This window comes from Piliocolobus tephrosceles, chromosome 11 (genome assembly GCF_002776525.5).
Source record: "Piliocolobus tephrosceles isolate RC106 chromosome 11, ASM277652v3, whole genome shotgun sequence".
NCBI lineage: Eukaryota > Metazoa > Chordata > Mammalia > Primates > Cercopithecidae > Piliocolobus > Piliocolobus tephrosceles.
Genome location: NC_045444.1, coordinates 118,697,903 through 118,719,107, shown reverse-complemented (window position 1 = coordinate 118,719,107; position 21,205 = coordinate 118,697,903). Strand labels below are relative to the sequence as shown.

Below are 21,205 nucleotides of genomic sequence, written 5' to 3'. Positions count from 1 at the left end.
ATTCTCACATAGACAGGGCTGCTCAGGCTGGCTGAGCCCAGCTCGGGGAAGGAGGAGCAGGAGAACTCCAGAGGCTACCCTGACTCTGCCACGCACAGGCAGGACAGGTCATCCACTGGTCCCGAGGGCAGCCACTTCTTCCTAGGCCCAGGGCAGAACCTCTTTGCAATGCCTGCTAAGAAGCATTTGTGCAAGTCTGTTGCAAAAGGTAGGATAAAATCAGAACTTCACTCAGAGGGCTTTACAAGGCCTTTCAGATTTCTCCCAGCTGACAGGCTTAGGGAAAGAAGTCTGCATTAGGCGGTCTGGTGAACAGCTCCACATTCCTACCCACCTCATTTCAGACACATGGAAACTTCCCAGAGCACACACAACAAGCAAGGAAGGAGAGTTTGGGAAATATAAATGAAGGAGAAAAAACATCCATAATACAAAACACAGTCTCTGCTCTGTAATATACTGACAAGCAATGAAGAAAGAAATCCTGGGTCCTAATAGTTACTGACTCTCAGACATGGAAATTCAAGCAGGTTTAAGTGACAGCTGCCTAAGTCCCAGACGGCTGCCAGCACAGCTGAGATTTCAGAGTTATCAATAACAACCCAGGCCAATGTGTTGTTCAATAGCCAATGTTCTACAGCAGGGGTCCCCAACTGCCAGGCTGTGGGCCACACTGGTCCATGACCTGTTAGGAACCGGGCCGCACAGCAAGAGGTGAGTGGTGGGTGAGTATGAACACCTGAGCTCCGCCTCCTGTCAGATCAGTGGTGGCATTAGATTCTCATAGGAGCTCAAACTCGATTGTGAACTGTGCATGCGAGGGATCTAGGCTGCACATTCCTTATGAGAATCTAATGCCTGATGATCTGAAGTGGAAGTTTCATCCTGAAACCATCCCCCACCCCGGTTTATGGAAAAACTGTCTTCCATGAAACTGGTCCCTGGTGCCCAAAACAACAGGACCGCTGTTCTAGTCTCCTCAGTTCTCTGCTTCTTCAGATATTAATCTGGAATTTGTTAACAAATAACTCTTTTGGGAGATGAGGTATAAGAAGAAATACTTTTTTTCCAAGCCTTCGTATCAGATACTGGTCAGCTGCCTCCTAAATTTCCGTGTCTCCTATTCTTGCCTCCATTAAAGAACAGATTTGAGTAGAGACCTGAGATGAGGATCACAGACGGGACACAGCCTTACCAGGGAAGACCAGCTGGGGGTTTTGGTCAGAGCCACCCACACAGACCCACTCTTTGCCTTGGCTCATGTCATTAGGCCTCGTGTACCTGTGGAATCATAGAAAATACACAATATTCTGCATAATATCCTGTATTTGGAGAGTGAAAGGGAGTTAGTTCCTGCCGGCCTCAGAGAACAAGATTTTAGTGTGGTGACTGGGGCAAGAAAGGAAGAGTCTAAGCCTGCCAAGCTTCCCTCATCCATGCTGGGTTCAGGCACGAGTCAAATCTGTTGGCTGCACTAAAAAAACATGTACTGACCTGATCCAAACGAAGTGCGCCGTCCGCAAAGCGCTGCTGGCGTAATTGCTTGGCAATTCGGTGGAGATTCAAGACGGCCTGGTGTACCTCGTCGCTGCTATGCTCTGGGGAAATGGGGGGCAGCTCTTTCGCAGGGATTTTCTCAGTTGGGCTTTCAATCATGCTCTGTGCATGCTCGTAGCTAAGTTTGGTGCAGGAGCAGATGATGGTCCGGCCAAACCATTCATCAAGGATCTGCAAAGATGGACAGATTGTAAGGGAATTGTGAGGACCAATTTTTTCAGGTTTTTCTTCCTTCAACCATTCATCCATACACATTAAACAAAGATTTATTGAGCACTGACTGTGTGCTTGGAATGGTGGCAGGTTTGGGCTAGGCACCCAGATGAATCAGCATGGAAACTGCTGCCCTCAGGGAGCTTAGTCTCCACCCGGTGTGGAATTAATCCAGTGGGCACTGGATGTCTATGAACGGTCCCCAAGCACACCAGTGGCACAGATAAGGCATGTTGGAGGCTTTTTCATTAGTTTTGGTGAGTGGGCATCAATGTTGACACTGAGGGGAGCAGAGGACAGAGCTGCCAACAGTGTGGCAGACAGGGACTCTGCGGGCTTGGGAACAGCTCAGATGTGGGGTGAGGGAGAAGGGGAAGGCGGGGCCACTGACAGAAAGAGGGAACACAGGTGGAGAAGCAGGATGGGGCTAGAAAGAGAAGACCCATTCTGACTGTTCCATCTGGGGCACGTATGTTGAGGCAGAAGTCTAGAACAGGCTTCTCAATCTCGGCACTGTTGGGCTGACTAATTCCTTGTAGGGCGGGGGGCTGAACTGTGTATTATAAAATGTTCAGCAGTATCCCTGGCCTCTATCCATTGGATGTCAGGAGCACCTCTCCCTACACCAAGTTGATAATCAAAAATGTCTCCAGACATGGCCAAATGTCTTCTGGGGGAAAGCTGGCCCAGGCTGAGAACCCCTGGGCTTGAAGGAGATATATCCAAGTTTAGTGGTGGTGCCAGCTGAACGGTGGGATTACCACTGAGGTGTACTTTATTATTTTTACTTCTCTGTATTTTGTATAACAAATATGTATTACTTTTTAAAAAAGGACATTAAAACATTTTGGGGACTCCTGTGTCTGAGGTTCAGGGAGAGGCGTAGGCGAGGGCATCTGGCAGGCATTCGGATATGGGCCTGGGCCGTCTGGAGGTGGAAGGATCTATGGAAGAAAGGGCGGTCGGGAGAGGCAGGGCTGCTTGGCCTAACACCTCCTTCATGTTAAGGAGAGAAGAGAAGCCAGGGACTGAAAACAGTAGAAAAACAAGAGAGCTGAGAGAGACAGGACAAAACCCAGGAATGTCCCCTGTTAGGAAAAGCAGGAGAAAAGAGCTTTAAGAAAGGGGACTCAAAGGCAACACGGGACACTCAGAGAGCCATTGCTATTAGACAGGCATTGTTCACACTCTCCATATGGCAACTATTTAATTCTCATAACAACGCGATGAGGTAGGAATTGTGCTATCCTCTTCTTCAGATGAGGAAACTAAGGCATAGAGAAATTAAGGAATTTGCCCAAGGTTACACTGCTAGAGACTGGCAAAACTGGGAACTGAACCCAAGCAGTCCAGCCCTAGACTCTCTCTAAACCACAAGTGTATGTCCAATGCCACTTGGATGTCAAGGAGGAGAAAACAAAGACAAGCTCCTGGCATTGAGCATTTGCTGGTTGGTGGTGTTTAGGAAGGCTGTTTTAGGAAAATATAGGACAGAGGCAGAGTCACACTGCAAAGGTTTAAGGCATGTACTGCAAACTGATTCCAGAGATGCTGTGAGGAGGGCTTTAGCTCTTCTCACTCCCAGGGCAGCCAGAGCTTCGGCCTCCTATCAGCCTCCTGCACACGTCCCCTATGCCACTCAAACAGCAACATCTTCTGTGTGTGACATGTGAAAATGCCTGGGAAGCACCGGCTTAAGGATAGGTGGAGGCATTGGAAGTGGAGGCAATGCAACCAGTGTGGATGATCACTTCCAAAAGGACGGGAGGGAAGGAGTGCTTTGGAATGAGCAGAACAGAGGGCTGTGTGGTGGTTGTAGGGTAAAGAAGAGAAACCAGCATTGAAGGAAGATTGAAGACACAAGAGAACAAAAGGGATTTTGGGCCAAGTGGAGGCCATCTATCCCGGACAGAGGAAGCGTGGCCTGGTGGGGAGGAAGGAAGGAAGGAAGGAAAGGGGAGGAGATCTTGAGGGGAAGAAGAGGGAAGCTGAGAGCATGACCATCACAGAACCCCAATCTATGTAGTCGAGCATGAGGCAAAGAACAAAGGAGGCTAGGTGGAGTTCGAAGGCCTGAGGAGAATGGAAAATTTCTAAGATAAATGCGTGGAAGTGTATTTTCTGTGCAAGAAAAGGGAGGGAGTGCCAGTCAAGAGTAGAACCTTTTACCTTTTAACCTGAGCTTGCAGACATCCCCCTTGCCTTGCTCTTTAGCAGCCAACCCTTTTGTTCACAACCTCTGAGACAATACTTTCCAAAAAAGCCAACTGAAGAGTCTGTAGGCATTCCCCATGGGGAAGGCCTGAGCCCTGCCCAGGAGTTGTTCACACCACAAAGCCTCCAGGGAATACAGTTTCTGCCCTGGAAGGCTGGAGAGACCACTTTGGTACCCTCACCCTCCCTTAAAGGAAGAATCAATACTCTCGAAAAATGGCAGCCATGGGGTAGAGGAAGAGAATGGAGGCGACTACTCACATTTTTGTCCAGAGCAAAGTCTTATAAGAATCTTGAATCTGTAATCACTGACTTTAACTTTTCTTTAAAAACAATCCTGAAACTATTCTTTCCATATTATTCCAAGAACTACCACTATCCAAAGACATAAGGGATTCAAATAATCTCACAAGTCTTCCACTGTGGCAAGCAGGTCTGAATTTGACTCTCAGGAAGCATGTGTGTGCTGTGGGCAAAAACAACTGTAGAGTCAATTCCAGGTACCACCTGACAGTCCCAGTAGGGAGGGCCACGTGCAGGTCTCCAGAAGAGTCTGAAGAGCCCCTTTTAGGCTCAGCCAGGCTTGTCCTCCTCGCACATCCACATTTCCTGAAGAGCTGCTCCAGCCTCCTCTGGAATGACAGGGCCATGACCTCTTCATTCTTGTGGTCTCAAGGGTTTCCCCTGGTGATTTAGCTTGCTTCCTTTTCTACATTTCGTTCCAAACCCAGTCACTCCTTCTGTGCGTCTACATCGTGTTGTACCGTCTGCCTTCAGCATGTTCAGGGAATGTCAGTTTCAATTCTATTCCACCGTTCTCTTTCACATTTCCCAAGTGGTCTGGAGGTCCCCTCCAGCATCCAGGATTCAGGTCACAGGGTCTGCAGCCTCCCAGGGTCTGTGGTCTTTTTCCCTAGTGAATGCTCCAGCATAGGGCAACCACTGCACCCTGATCGGGCATCTGTTTTCACATAAACCATGGGTCAAGAACTGCTTTCAAAATCTAGTGAATTTTGGCCAAGCATAGTGGCTCATGCCTGTAATCCCAGCACTTTAAGTCAAGGCAGGTGGACTGCTTGATGTCAGGAGTTTGAGACCAGCCTGGCCAACACAATGAAACCCCGTCTCCACAAAGGAAAAAAAAAAAAAAAATTAGCCAGGTATGGTTTGGTGCACGCCTGTAATCCCAACTACTCAGAAAGGTGAGGCATGATAATTGCTTGAGTCTGGGAGGTGTTGGCTGCAGTGAGCGGAGATTGTGCCACTGCACTCCAGCTTGGGCAACAGAGTGAGACTCCGTCTCATAAAAACAAAACAAACAGAAAAAAACTTAGTGAATGCTCCAGGCCCTCTTCTCTGAAATATTTATGCATAAAACTTAGCAGCAAGTTTCACGAGGTTCCCAGACACCCCTGTACTCTGCATTCCCATGTCTCCTGCCTCTAAGCACATCTCTGTAGCTCCCTCTTACCCCTCTGACTGCTGGCCCTGACGAGGAGCCCTTTGGAATCTTGAGGTATTCCAAAAATTGATTACCTGAGACTTGCCCAAAGCAGCAGCTTGGCACTCTTTACCAAAGCCTGCTCACTGCCCATGGTGGCACTGGCTATCAGTTCACTTGAGCTCCCTTTTTTATCCTTAATGGACACCTCTACTTTGTTTCCTTATCAGTCAAGACAGATATCCCTTCCTAACAGCACATAGGAACACTACCAAATTGGAGACTGCAGTGCTGATGATCACTTTCCCATAGCTGTTTTGCTTCACTTTAGTCCTCTTCCTTAATGCCTGCAACCCTGAAAATCCATCCCAACCTTCTCTTTAAATACACGAAGGGCTGAGGTAGAAGCTTGAAGAGCCATCAGGAACTTCCTGCTCAGGGACAGGGACCTCTGGCAGCCGAATCTACTCTGCCTTAACACAATCCAGCGCTTCTGGGAGTCATACCTGACATGTACTGAAAAATGATTAGGCCAGGGAAAGGAGGCCTGAAACCATCCTCTGCAGAAGCCAAGCAGAAAAGAAAGGAGCCTGTTGTCGCCTGACACAGAGAAAGGCAGCAAGAAAGCAAGGATCCAAATAGAGGGGGTCCTCAGAACAGCCAAGCTCACAGTATGGAAGGCAGGCCTCTCTGGATGGAACACCTCATTACTTTCCAATTTGGAAACTGGATTCACATCAATGCCCAGTGCATAACCATAGCCAGTGGCAGAAGACAAAAGGATAGAGTTTTTCATGGAAAAAGTAGAAATAGTAGGGGGAGCTTCAGAAACAAAACCCTTCATACCCAAGATCATGTCTTTCCTCTTTCCTTTTTTTTTGTTTGAGACAGAGTCTCGCTCTGTTGCCGGGCCAGAGTGCAGTGGCACAATCTAGGCTCACTGCAACCTCCGCCTCCTGGGTTCAAGTGATTCTCCTGCCTTAGCCTCCCAAGTAGCTGGGACTACAGGCACGTGCCACCACGCCCGGCTCATTTTTTGTATTTTTAGTAGAGATGGGGTTTCACCATGTTGGCCAGGATGGTCTCGAACTCCAGACCTCATGATCTGCCCGCTTTAGCCTCCCAAAGTGCTGGGATTACAGGCGTGAGCCACCATACCTGGCCCCTCTTTTCTTTCTTAATCACAGGATTTGGGTCACTCTTCTGTAGGCAGGTGAGTTTACTGCACATACTCTGGAATATCACTGTTCAGAATGTCAAGTTAAATACAGTGCCAACACTGACTGAAGGTGTATTACTGGGAAACATCTACTGAAAAAGGAGTAAATGATTATCTACTGAAGCATCGTAATTCAAGGCCCACCTACTGTACTAAGTAAGACTGGAAGTAGTCTAACACTGGGAGTATTCTTATACCTACTACTTCTAAAATCTCCCAGCACATCTGGGAGGAGTGCATTGTTCAGCCCATTTTACAGTTGAGAAAACAGGCCACGAACTTGTCAAAAGTCATACAAACTCCTAAGTGGCAGCCAAGACCAGATCCAGTTAAAGACAGACCCAAAATCTAGTGTTACTTTTATTACATTTCAGGTGAAGGTCATAAATTAGACAGAGGCAGATGATGAAGTAAAATAAATCAAGTATGTCTCAAACACGTATCAACTTTCTATATTGATACAAAAGTATGACCACCTCCTTTGAAAATTATTCAGTTCCATTCAAATGTATTTTTAAATTTATCCTCTGAAAAATGTCAGCACCTCATTTAGATATATCTCTGGTTGAAAAAATTGCAAGTGGGGTTAATTTATAATCTCAAATAATGAGGTACAAAATCACTTCTGCAGTAGCTCCAGGCTTCTGTATGCAAAATATTTTGTTCAAAAAACATGTGAGGAAGAAATAAACCTTTTCCTGACTGGAACAAAACCAGGCTGTTTGGAGTGACGGTGGGTGGGAGGCAGAGTGGATTTTGGCTGCTTCTTAGAGCTACGAACACAGGGTAATCATCCTTAGTAGGGGCAGCCCCGCAGTGAGAGAAGTCAAAGGTGCCAAGCAGCAAGTGTCTGAAAAGGACTGGGCTGAGAGAGGATGGGCTGGAAGAGAGCAGAGAGAGGAAGGTCATGCCTGTGGTGGAAAGGACGCCAACTTGCTAGGGAAGGTCCTAGCAACTGTAGACGACAGAGACAGTGGGGTGGCTACAGCAAACAAGGGGCTCCTCCACAAGCCCCAGCCCTCGCACTAGTGCCACTATCACCGAGCAAAGCTCAGGCTTCCCCTGAAATAGGAAGAGACGAATACAGTAAGATTAAGGCGTGAATATCTAGACTGAAGCACCATTGCACACAATCCACTTACACCCAGCGGAATGCTCGCTTTCTCTTCACAGGTGGCTCACTGCAACTTCCGCCTCCTGGGTTCAAGTAATTCTCTTGCCTCAGTCTCCCAAGTAGCTGGGACTACAGGCGCCCACCACCATGCCTGGCCAATTTTTGTATTTTTAGTAAAGATGAGGTTTCACCATGTTGGCCAAGCTGGTCTCGAACTCCTCACCTCAGGTAATCTGCCCACTTCAGCCTCCCAAAGTACTGGGATTACAGGTATGAGCCACCACGCCCAGCCAAATATTTGTTTATTTATTTATTCATTCATTTATGTTTTAGAAACAGGGTCTCGATCTGTTCTCCATCTGATCAAGTGATCCTCCTGCCTCAGCCTCCCATGTAGCGGCAAGGCAGAGAGGAATTTTGATGTGGCAAGGGGGACTTCAGCAGTTGAAGTTGGCTAGCCTCTCTGGTTTCCAAGAAGAAGAAATGAAAAGTACTTGGGAAAATGATGGGTCTTAAAGGAAAGAGGAGTGGAAAGCAAGGCTGAGGTTGAGGAACCCAAGAAAAAAGGCTTGGAACCTAGTGACAAAAGGATTCCCAAGTAGCACTAAAGGTTCAGCTGAGAAAGCCCGAACTGGTACACACCATAGTTTTACAATGTCCAATTCTCAGAACGGAATGAGTTAAGCAGGGAGGAAAAGATCTGCTCAGCTACAAGGAAGAGGCAGAGGCTTGAAGGATATGAGAAGATGACAGGTGGGGAAACTCAACCTTGACTGATGTCAAGTCCCTGGAGCTGGGGAGAGGGCCTGCAGCACAGCAGAGAGCTCAGTTATACATAAAAGGCAGCTTCTCTCCTGTGAGCAGCAACGCTCCAGGACATGAGAGGAGAGGCTGTTGCAAGAAGACTCTGGAGTCTATACATTTCTAGCACAGAAGACAGGCAGAAAAGAACGAGGAAAAAGTTACCATTATCAGGACGTTTTATCTTTTATTCTGAATGACAGATTGGAAAGTTTTAATGGAGAAACAAGGCTTAAGATTCAGAAGGATCACTCTGACAGCTGTATGCAGAGGAGATGACGTGGGGCAAGGGCAGAGGCTGCAAGGACAGTCAGGAGGCCACTGTATTTGTCAAGGTGAGACAGCATAGCTTGGACCAAGGTATTAGTGCCAGTAGTTAAGGAAGGGGGCTGATTCTGGAGGCATTCAGAAAGCAAAGCAGCGATGACACATTGGCAGACTGGATGCAGATGCAGCACGAGAGAAAGACCAAAGTCAAGAATCACCCCGTGGTTTTTGACCTAAGTAAATGGCTGAAACAGGTGACTTCCATAGTACACTCTGGGTCCTGACTAATCCTATGCAGCACACAGCAGGGATGTCACAGGAGATGCAAACTGAGGAGAGCTAATCAATTGTGAAACCCTTCTTTTATTTTTCTGATCTTTGGCCCTAAGATTCTAAGGTTCTAAGGTCTAAGGACTTAGTTACTAAGTCAGAGAATAAGGCTGTCACAACCAACATGTGAGAAATATGCTAAAAATAAATTATTCAGCGTTTATTGGCCTAAAAGCCTGAGCACTAGCTTAATGAATGCATACATGTCCAAGATTTTCTTGTGAGTGTTTAAAAAAAAATTTAGTGGGCGTTAAGGAAACGTTGGAACAGTCTTTCTATAGCTGACCACGCCTGCTCCAGAAAGTAAGCCATTCCAATAGACTAAGGAAAAATACACAGCTTTCTCCACTTCAACTCCAGGTGAGACTGGTGGCTACGCAGCAGCTGTGGCATGATGCTGTTGGCCCCGCTCTGGCTCCTTCTGAGTCCAAGCCTTTACGCCAAGAGAAGTCACCACTGCTTGCAAAACCAGCCTCAGACTTTGGCCACACAGGCTTCAGAGACCCTCCTCTTCATCACTGGGTTCTTGATGCAGGGCTACCCCTCGCCTGTTGGCCTTCTCTGGCTCCCTGAACCTCCCATCTGGCTCCGAACTCTGCTCCCCTGGCCCTTGCTAAACTCAAGCTTTCCTTGCCAGTGTCTTGAAGAAGCACCATCCCTTGGATGTGAGTCTGGAATCTGACCTCTCATTTCACGCATCTTGACTGTGGGTAAGAGATACTCATCCCAGGACTAACCAACCAGGTCTACCTCTCATGTGGTTGCTTGGTCCGGGTAGGGTGTTTGGATAACCACAGTATAAGGAGTGTGGTTAGTGAGCTTTGCCCTATAACCCTGTGTCTAGTCCAAACTCTCATTACTTCCGATCTGGCTTGGTTTGCACTGAGGCCCACAGCCCCTCCTAGATCCTGTGCCTACTTCACACCTGCTCTCTAGTCCCTAGTGCCAGTGGCCTGGGCACCAGACACTACCTCCAACAGAAACTCCAGAGGCCAACTGAGTTACAGTTTGCCACTTTCTAGTGCTTCTTTTATGACCCTCATATTTTAGAAGCTCATTAGATTGGGCAGCTTTTTATTTCTTGGGTCTGACTTTGGCAGGCATAATTCAGACTCAAAGTTCTTTTCTGTTGACTCAAGTTAGCTTTATTCTATGGGCTTTTATTTTCTGTTTAGTTAAACTTTCACAAAAATAAGCATTTACAAAAATATAAAAGCTACACATGTTTTCAAAAAAACATTAGGAAATACAAAAAAGTAGAAAAAATTACTCATAGTTTTACTACCCAAACATAACCACTATTGGCATTCTATTTTATTTCCTACTGGTCTTTTTCCATTCATTTTTTCCCCTATGCATGCTCCCACCCCCACCAAAATATGATTGCTGGCATACTGTCCTCATAATTCCTTGTTTTCGGATAGCGTTTGCCTCTTAAATCTTAAAAAAATCTTTAAAAGGGTCCTTTTTTTAATGAACCAATGTTTAAGAGCCATAAAAACCAAATACAATGTGTATAACTTGTTTTGATACCAATTCAGGCAAATCTATGGGAGAAAGCAAGGAAATCTATTATGGACTGGGTTTAGAACGACACCAAGGCATTAGCAGTCACTGTTAGGTGTGCTGATGGCATTGTGCTATATAAGAAAATGTCCAAAATTTTTACAGCTTCATACTGAAATATGTCTGAGCAAAATGACATGTCTGTGGTTTGTTTCAAAATACTTTGACGATGAAAAAAAGTTTTGATAGTAGTTGAATCTGGGAGGTGGGGAGGATGGGTTTATTGTGCCCTTTACTTTCATGTATGTTTGAAATTTTTCACAATAAAAATATTAAAGTATACATAGTTCAAATAGTTTTAAAGTCTTGTTATGAAAAAAAGCAGCCCCCTGTCCCTCTCTGTTACTTCCCAAGAGTAACTACTTTAACCTCTTCTAAAAGAGTATTTGGGTATTAACTTTCTATATAACCTGTCTGCTACTTCCTGATTTTTTTTTTTTTTTTTTTTTGGTGTTATTTGCAAACTTTTCACTACAGAAGATAATTTATTTTTCCTTCCATACACACTCCCTCCCCCACCATGCCCACATAACTATTCAAGTCCTTAATCCTCCTAATACATGACAATGATCAGAATTCATTCTACCAATCTACTATTATGGTTACCTAAATACTAAGTGTTACTTTTCTGTACAACTTTTTATTCTCACTGGAATTAATAACTGTCTTTTTATCGGCTTGATTTCTATGTGTGCTATGTATATTAATCTACTCCAAACTTTCCACCAACTATTCATTTGGTTCTCAAGGTATGGACCATGTACCCCTAGGGATCCCTGAGACCCTTCCAGGAGTCCAGGAGGTCAAAACTATTTTCATAATAATACTAAGGCAGTGTTTGTCCTTTCCACATGCTGACATTTACATTGGTGGCACAAAAGCCCTCGTGGGTAAAGCGGCTGCCTTGGTGCAAATCCGACAATGGCACCCAGCGCATCTGTGGCTACTGCACTCCAACACCTCATACTTGTATCGAACAACCGAATGCTCTGACCAGAGGAGTAAAGATTATTAATTTTGGCCGGGCGCGGTGGCTCAAGCCTGTAATCCCAGCACTTTGGGAGGCCGAGACAGGCGGATCACAAGTTCAGGAGATCGAGACCATCCTGGCTAACACGGTGAAACCCCGTCTCTACTAAAATACAAAAAATTAGCCAGGCATGTTGGCAGGCGCCTGTAGTCCCAGCTACTCGGGAGGCTGAGGCAGGAGAATGGCGTGAACCTGGGAGGCGGAGCTTGCAGTGAGCTGAGATCCGGCCACTGCACTCCAGCCTGGGCGACAGAGCGAGACTCCGTCTCAAAAAAAAAAAAAAAAAGATGATTAATTTTATGATGTCTCAACCCTTGATTGCTTGTCTTTTTCACTTTTGCTGCATGTAGAAGCACGCTGGTGGTCTTGAGGAAAAGCATTTACATAACTGAGTCGTGAACTGATTGCTCAGTTTATGGAACAACATTTTCACCTGAAGGAACAACTGACACACAAACTGTAGTTATTTAGACTCGGGTATTTTGGGCAGAGTGAGCACACTCTCTGGTGTCTGTTTTGTTTTTGTTTTTGTGTTTTTGTCCACACGAGGTCTCACTATGTTGCCCAGGCTGTGTGATTTTCTTGCCTCAGCCTCCCAAAGTGCTGGGATTACGGGCATAAGTCACGGTGCCCAGCCCCGCCCCCCCTTTTTTTTTCTGAGATAGAATCTTACTCCTATTGCCCAGGCTGGAGCGCAGTGGCATGATCATGGCTCACTGCAGGCTCGATTTCCCAGGCTTAGGTGATCCTCTCACCTGAACCTCCTGAGTAGCTGGGACTACAGGCGCATGCCACCACACCTGGTTAATTTTTGTATTTTTAGTAGAGACAGTGTTTCAATATGTTGCCCAAGCTGATCTCGAACTCCTGGGGTCAAGCAATATGCCCGCTTCAGCCTCCCAAAGTGTTGGGACTACAGGTGTTAGCCACTGTGCCTGGTGTAACCAACTTCTGAGAAACTATTAAAGTCTGGTGGTGTAGTACAAAAATGAATAGCCACAATTATCTGAAAAAGTTATTAAAATGCTCCTTTCTTTTCCAGCTACATATCTACATATCTACATATCAACCAAAACAACCGATTCCAACAGACAGAATGTAGAAGCCCATGAGAGGATCCAACTTAGCGTCTTCTTTTTTCTTTTTCAGATGGAGTTTCGCTCTTATTGCCCAGGCTGGAGTGCAATGGCACGATCTCAGATCACCGCAACCTCTGCCTCCTGGATTCAAGTGATTGTCCTGCCTCAGCCTCCCAAGTGGCTGAGATTATAGGTGCCCGCTACAAGGTCCAGCTAATTTTTGTATTTTTAGTAGAGGTGGGGTTTCACCATGTTGGCCAGGCTGGTCTTGAACTCCTGACCTCAAGTGATCCACATGCCTCGGCCTGTGAAAGTGCTAGGATAACAGGTGTAAGCTACGGCGCCCGGCGCTTAGCATCTTCTTTAAGACAGACCTGAAGGATAGTGTAGTAGGTTCAACAGGGATACTGACTATCTGGCCCTTTACAGGAAAAGTCTGCCAGCCCTGATCTAAGTGATTCCTTCACTTCTTTCCTGTATTAGATTATTTGTTTCCTGGGTCCCATGTCTTCCTCTTTCTTCATCTACTCCTCCTTCATTTTGGTGAAGCACATCCTCTGGTGGCTTCCTGAGAAAGGGTATATGAGATGGACATTTTTGTTGAAGCCTTGTATGTCTGAAAAAGCCCTCTCCTACCCTTTTTATTGATAGCTTTGTTGAGTACAGAATTTTGGCATGGAGATCACGGTCCTTCAGAAATTAGAAAGCTTTGCTTCACTGTCATCTAATTTCTAGGGTTGTGGTAGAAAAGTCTGAAGTTATTCTGATTTCTGATTTTATTGTATGTCTTTTCTTTGTCCACAGTGTTCTGAAATTTTATAATGATGTGTCTTGATGATGTGTCTCTATACCTGTGCTAGGCAGTGTGCCCTTTCAATATGGAAAATCATATCTTCCAGGAATGGGGCATTTCCTAAAATTATATTGTTGATCATTTCTTTTCCTCTGTTTACTTTGTTCTCTATTTCTGGAATGGTCATTGAACAGATATTGTATATCTTGGACTAGTCCTCTAATTTTTTGTCTTTTCTATATCTTTCTGGGATAACTCCCCAACTTTACCTTTCAATAGATATCTTGAATCTCTAATTCTTCGAACCTGCGTTTAATTCCCAAGAGCTCTTTTTTTTCCCTCCAAATGTTTCTTTTTTAAAGTATCAAGATTTTGTGATATAGCTACTTTCTTTTTAAAAAAAATTCCCTAAAGATATAAGTGCTAATTTCTTTTCCCCGCTAGTGTGTTTCATTCTAGTTACTTTATCCTGTGTGTTTTCTTCATTTCCTGTTTGTTTACTTTTTTCCTGTTTGTTTGTACTCCAGTTGAATTATACATATACTTAAGAGCCCAAAGGCTAAGTGTAAACTCTGGACAGTGCTTCATCAAAGTAAAATAAAGCTATTGTTGAATCAATGCATTAGTAATAGCTTCTCTATTTCATATTAGAAGCTTCTTTCGGGTTGTCTCTTCATACATGGAAATGAAATCCTAAAAAGCTCTGACTGTGTGGGTGAAGCTTATTAATAGTCTGTAAACTTTACCGTAGGGAGAGACAGCTGGGCTGTTGATTGGGAAACTCTTAAGGTTAGTATCTTTATGTTTTTATTCCTCGCTATTCAGATTCCTCAGAGATTTTTCCATGTCCCGACTCATGGATATAGGCCTGGCGACCAGAATTCTGGGGCTGGCAGCAAAAAGAAAGCTGATACTCTTAACATTCAGTATGCCAACAGTCACTCAATCTCCCCCAAGGTGTCACTGCCATCAAGCATGTTTGATGTCCTCTAGTTCAGACACCTCTTACTATACTCTGTCTAGAGAACACATTTCTGATCTTCCGCTAAGTTACAGGAGGGGCGATTTTTAAAAATAAACTTTCAATACTGTTGTTAGCCTCATTCTCCCCCACCCCTCCCCCACCTCCTAGAATTATCTGGTACTGTCAATTTCTGAATTGTTTAGGGTTCTTCTGCGTAAACCGGGTTGTTTCTTGACTTTCTCTATTGCTGGCTCAGGATTCAGCTTTCTCAGGACTGCTAAGTCAGTTACACTCATCCATCTGCTACCCAGATTCCAAACTTTTGTTGCTGTTGTCTCCTCTCCCACTCTCTTTGTCCTTGTGGGTTTATGTCTTAAAAAAAAAATCCCTTTACTGTTGTTTTAGTGAGGTTTTGGGAGGGAATGAAAGTAAATGTGGGTATTTGATCCTCTATCTTTATTTGGAACCGCTTTATAATTAAATATCTTTTTTTACTTCCATTTAATATTACAGTATAAACACTTCCCATGTTCTTCCATGGTCTCTGTCAACAACTTTAATAACTGCATATATTCCATTGAGAAGGCACCAGAGCTTACTTAATCAGGACCCTACTTCTGAATGTTTGGAGTTGTTTCGGTTGCGGGCAGGGGACTAGTTTCTCTTTCATGTATTTCTCTCCTATCGCTCCCTATGATATGCATAGGCACATCCCGATAACAGGCATAGACATCTTCTTCCCTATGCTTAGGAATCCCTGCTGACATCCTTCTCTCTGTTCTTGGTCTGTGGTTTCACCACCTTGTGCCTTGATTATAGCACTACCTTGCTAATTCATCTTCACAGCTCCAATCATCCTGCATGAGGATGCACCACTGACCTTTCTACAATCAGCTTTCTCATGACACTTCAGAGGAACCCTAACACCTACAATTCATTTGTGATTCTCCAGTTTGATTTCACCCCACCTATGTAAACTTCCCACTTTACCTAACGTCCACCTCCAAACAGGCTCTGCTCTCCTAACTGCAGGCTGGACTACCCCTCCTGCCTTTGCCAATCCTCATTCAATCCCACTTACACCCTGTCTCCTGCATTAGCCTCCCGGGCATCACTCTGCTTACTCAATTTCTTCCTTCACCTGATAACAGACATGAAACCTGTTCAAAGTGCTTAGGGTCGCCGGGCGCGGTGGCTCAAGCCTGTAATCCCAGCACTTTGGGAGGCCGAGACGGGTGGATCACTAGGTCAGGAGATCGAGACCATCCTGGCTAACATGGTGAAACCCCGTCTCTACTAAAAAAAATACAAAAAACCAGCCAGGCGAGGTGGCGGGCGCCTGTAGTCCCAGCTACTCGGGAGGCTGAGGCAGGAGAATGGCGTAAACCCGGAAGGCGGAGCTTGCAGTGAGCTGAGATCAGGCCACTGCACTCCAGCCTGAGCCACAGAGCCAGACTCCATCTCAAAAAAAAATAAATAAATAAAAATAAAAAAATAAAATAAAATAAAATTTAAAAAAAAAAAAAAAAAAAGTGCTTAGGGTCAGTCTTGCCTTCTAAGTGGGGCCGACGGCTCTTCTGAGGCAGGGACTCTGACATTTCTCTATGACGGCTGCTCCGTATCTCCCTTGTCCTGCTACCATGGCACCAAAGCCAGTGCCAGGCACGTGGTGAGTACTTCATAACTCATGGAATGGAACAGGGGTAAGTGGAGAAAGAAAACGTGTAAGTTGTTACCTTGCCCTCTGGAGTCAGTGTCCAGATCACAGAGAAGGTCAGCTTGTCAGACATGGGGTTGAGGCTGCACAGCTCCTCACACAGCAGCCTGGGAAGCATGGGGACCACCTGTAAATAGAGCACAGGCCCATGAGCACCTTTCTCCAACCTGCTTAGGAGAAGCCCAGCGGGCAGAGTTTTGGTGAACAGCTTCAGCTTTTCCAGAGTAAGCTGAAGATGGAGGTGGCTCTGTTCCCAAACACTCTGCAGAAAGACCACACTACTGTATACTTTTCCATGTGCCTCTAGAGTCAAATGGGAATGTGAGCTGGGAAAGTGAGGAGAACTGGCAAAGGAAGACAAAAATCACATTGCAAGCAATGGAAAATAGCTACATTGTATTATCTACTAAAGCTGAAGCTCCAGACTCAAGAAGTACTTGTGCTTTTGGATATAAGTACTCCAGTTGAATTATACATATACTTAAGAGCCCAAGGGCTGAGTGTAAACTCTGGACATGATTTCGTTAAAGTAAAATAAGCTATTGTTATTGCTGAATCAATGTTTTAGTAATTGAATATACCGCAATTTACCAAATTACATTTTGGAACATTAAGAGAATACTTCACTAAAATATCACTGGAGTGATAAAACTGAAAGCGTCATACATCCAGGTTTCCCAGATAAACATTGTGATCAAGTAGTTATCCATTTTCCCATTTTTTAAGCCTAAATCATTTATTCTCCTTATTGTTCTTTCTGTTCCATAATAAACTGAGTCAACGGTATATACTCTTTAATTAAAAATTGTTTTTCAGCTTACTTTCAAATGATGACTAGAAGTGGTCCCAAAATATTACTTATTTTTTTCTAGTACTCCAAAGATGAAATGAATATCTCTACCTGTATCTCCTGAAGATACTTCAAAAACTCTCTCCTATCTAAGCCTATCTGTTCCTTTTCCCATATTTTTCTTGGGACCATCCACCCCATCTCTCTAACCAAAAACATCAGCAGTACTAGCCATTTACTCAACACACTTACTATGGCCCACTTTGGCCTGCAGTGTTGAGCATGGGTAACACTGAAACCCCATGCTAGGTAACTGAGAAGTGATATGCAAAGGGCGGCCATATTGTAGTTGAGGTACATTTAGCAAATTATGTTTCTTTATGGGCAGAAACAGAACAAACCCCAGCAGCTTCTTATTCTGCATGAAGTATCTGCAACTGTACTTATAAAGTAAATATCTTTGGTATGGAATAGTAAATTCTAGAACTCATGGCCCAAACTAGTAACAAATAATTGGCAATTGTTTGGTATTTCTAAAAAATGCCACGTCTTTTAACATCTATATGAAACCTAATGACTACCTGATATCTTTGGTAATAGCTTTTCCTAACAGCCTTTGGTAACAGCTTTCACAGACAACTACTTTTGAAATGTTTTTCTTGCATTACTTTTGCACCATCAGTTCAGACAATACTATATTTTCTTAACTTATTTTGTGACGCATTAGAATGTAATCCAAATATTTAACATTTTCTTGTATATGTCAAGTGTTTTATAAAATGGTACATCTTCACCTGTTTAAAAATAGTGCACAAAATGGAGAAAGCTTCAATATGATACCATCTCATGGTTGAATGATAAAGATTTCACATACTCAGCCTTTGGGCTATCCTAGGGACTGAATTGGCACCCTTCCTGCCACCCCCCGACCCCACCCCGCAGTTATATGTTAAAGCCCTAACCCCCAGTGTGACCTTATATAGAGATAGTGTCCTTCAGAGGTAAGTAAGGTTAAATGAGGACATGGGGTGGTGCCCTGGTCTAACAGACTGGTGACTTTATAAGACGAGAAAGAGACACAAGTCTCTCTCTGCATGAGTAGGCACAGAGAAAAGGCCATGTGAGGCCACAGCCATATACAAATGAAGAAGAGACCATCACCAGGAACTGAATTGGCTAGCACCTTGATATGGGACTCTGGCCTCCAAAACTGGGAGAAAATAAATCTCTGTTGTTTAAACTATGGCATGTCACTATAGGAGGCTGAGCTAAGACAGACTACATCAAGTTTGCTGGGTGTGCATTCTTGTTTTCTCCTCTGGGCTGCATTAACAGACAGTTTGTTCTATCAACTGTATTTTGGTAACTGGCTGCTCAGCCACCCAGCATGCTTGTTGCAATGACATTAGTCCAGGGCGTAATGCCTTTTGTACAGATAGTTAGTGTGTCTTCTATGTGTTCAAGGCAGTATCTTACTTTAAGTCACAAACTGAGCATCTGATAATGCATTATAGTTCCTAACTTCATATTTTAGTGTTTGTTAAAAGAAAGTCATTTATAACTTGGGCCAGAACTAGACCGTGGAACAGAAGGAAAACACTAATGGAAAAACTAGTGAAATTCAAATAAAGTAAGGAGTTTAGCTAACAGTAATATTCCAATGTCAGTTTCTGAGTTAGGACACATGAAGCATAGTCACGTAAGATATTAACATGGAGGAACTGGGTATGGGACCACTCCGTACTACCCTTGCAAGTTCTCTGTCAACTGCAAGCATTCCAAAATAAATGAGCTCATTAAAAAGAAAGTCACTGTTTTCATTAATTGGTGTTGTGTTACACATTTAAATATGAAATAAATGTATGCTAATCATCTAGTGAAAAGCTGATCTGTTTCTATATGTTGGAATTTGGGGTTCAGATATAATTTGCAAAAAGGGCCTCACCACTTAAAGAAATACAACAAGGTCTAAAGACCTTTTTACCAATAAGTGAAGAAGTATAGACTCAGCAGCAGCATGGGGCAGGAAAGAGAGCAAAGGCTTTGCCACCTTTCCTGCGGGCTTGGGGGCTAATCCTGGGCCGACTGCTTCTTGTACACTTTGGGCAAGTTAGTAAAATTTTGAGTCTTGGTCTTCTTATTGGTAGAACAATATTGAAGACGCTCAGTGAAAGTCAGCTCACTGGCCAGCCCATGGTGTCCAAGGTGTGCTGTCACCGGGCTCAGCATTCCCTTCAGCCTTGTGCCCTGGCCCTCTCCCGGGGCACTGGCAACAGCAGTCACATGGGCCTTCCCGCTGCACCCCCTTCACCTGTCTGTGTGCTGCTCCAGCTCTTGCTTGTGCTGGTCCCTCTTTCTGGAACACCTTTCTAGACATTTTACATCTGGCAAACTCTTGTACATCCTTTCAGATTCAGCTCATTGCCACTGCTAAAAGGTTTATCCAAAATCCCCCAGGCATAGTGTGTGCTGTATTTTATACACCTCCCCTGTTCTTTCAAAGATGATTTGGGGCCATCCTACACAGTCAGCCACTTACTCCATCCTCCCTGCTCTTCAGCTGCATTTGCCACACTGTCCTAATTGCTTCTTCAGGTGCCTCGAGTGCCACGGACACTGAGACCTCAGGAGCAAGGGCCAGGCCTCACTCCTGTCTCTCTCTACACCTGATGCATGGTAGGCACTTCCAGTGTGTAGACAACTGACTGGCTTCTGCCTAGGAGACGGATCACCTCTTTTTTTCTATGTTTACTGTATCACATATAACATTTTATGAAATACACTAGAGACTTATATTTAAGCATCTCGACAAAAAAACTTCATAAACAACTAGTATTTTAAGTATAAGCTACACTGTTTGGGCTACTACCTCCTAAAACTTATCAGCACATGCAGTGATTGTGCAGGCTATAAAAATTGTGTGGTGTCCTATATCTTACACAAAAGACATTTTATTAATCACACTGCAATGATCAGTTACCAATCTAAGTGCTCATGAAAAAGCCGAACTTTAAAACTTTTTGGTTAGTATAATTATATTTATTTATTTATTTATTTATTTATTTTGAGACAGAGTCTTGCTCTGTCACCCAGGCTGGAGTGCAGTAGCGTGCTCTTGGTTCACTGCAAGCTCCACCTCCCAGGTTCATGTCATTCTCCGGCCTCAACCTCCCGAGTAGCTGGGACTACAGGCGCCCACTACCATGCCCGGTTAATTTTTTGTATTTTTAGTAGATACGGGGTTTCACCGTGGTCTCGATCTCTAGACCTCATGATCCACCTGCCTCAGCCTCCCAAAGTGCTGGGATTATAGGCATGAGCCACCACGCCTGGTCCATATTATATTTAATTTTTAAGAAGCATTCCTTATAAAAGACATTTACCAGGTCTTAAAGCAGAATTGAGTTGAAATTCTCATAGAAAACACTCTTTATGTTTATATAGTTTTGTAAATAGATGGTTATTCCTCTGTGTTTCAAAGGAAAAGGAATTAAGAGGTTACAATCACATTTGTGGTTTGGCACATCAGTCTCTCATAAATGGGGCCTAATTCCTGCCAGCGTCACTGTGAATGTGCTCTCCCACAACCCCAGGCACAGCAGGATCCCTGTGGAGGAGGGCTGGAAAGGAGAGGCAGGCAGCCCCTTCTGATCAGCTGCTTTCTCCAATCCAAGTCCCGTATGTCAGAGGGAGACTCACCTGGACCATGGCGTAACATTCCATGCACACAGGTCAGCTACGTGAGGCCTGCCATGGTTCCTGAGAGCCTCGGGGCCAGGGTGATAAGTGTGGAACACCATGTCTCACTGGAAAAGAAAGGTCTCTCCAGGAGTTGGGAAATTCCTGGCTATCATTAAAACTGTGCAAATGTTCACACATTCCCTGACCCCTTGATCCTTTTCCCCAGTCTTATCCTATCTTGTCCTCATTAACTTCGCTATGCAGTGTGAACCACAAGGATAATTCCTTCAAGGTTCTTTATTTCCCTCACTTCTACTATCCCAGCTCCACAAACCCCATGATCGATCTTATAAATAGGCCTTTCCTACTTCTGCAAGTCCTCACTGAGCAGTGACAGAGAAAATTGCTGGGCCATGTGGAGGTGAGTTG

General features: G+C 44.5%; 1 protein-coding gene across 2 annotated transcripts in view; it reads right to left on the bottom strand.

Moving 5' to 3' along the window:
• DIS3L2 (DIS3 like 3'-5' exoribonuclease 2) overlaps positions 1-21,205 on the bottom strand; it is a 351,252-nt gene that overhangs the window by 43,738 nt on the left and 286,309 nt on the right. For both annotated transcript variants that reach the window (XM_023193873.2, XM_023193874.2), the window contains 2 exons: positions 16,325-16,432; positions 1,495-1,728 (listed from right to left, as the gene is read on the bottom strand). In XM_023193873.2, the coding sequence (XP_023049641.1) occupies positions 1,495-1,728; positions 16,325-16,432 (342 nt within the window). The remainder of the gene's footprint in view (positions 1-1,494; positions 1,729-16,324; positions 16,433-21,205) is intronic.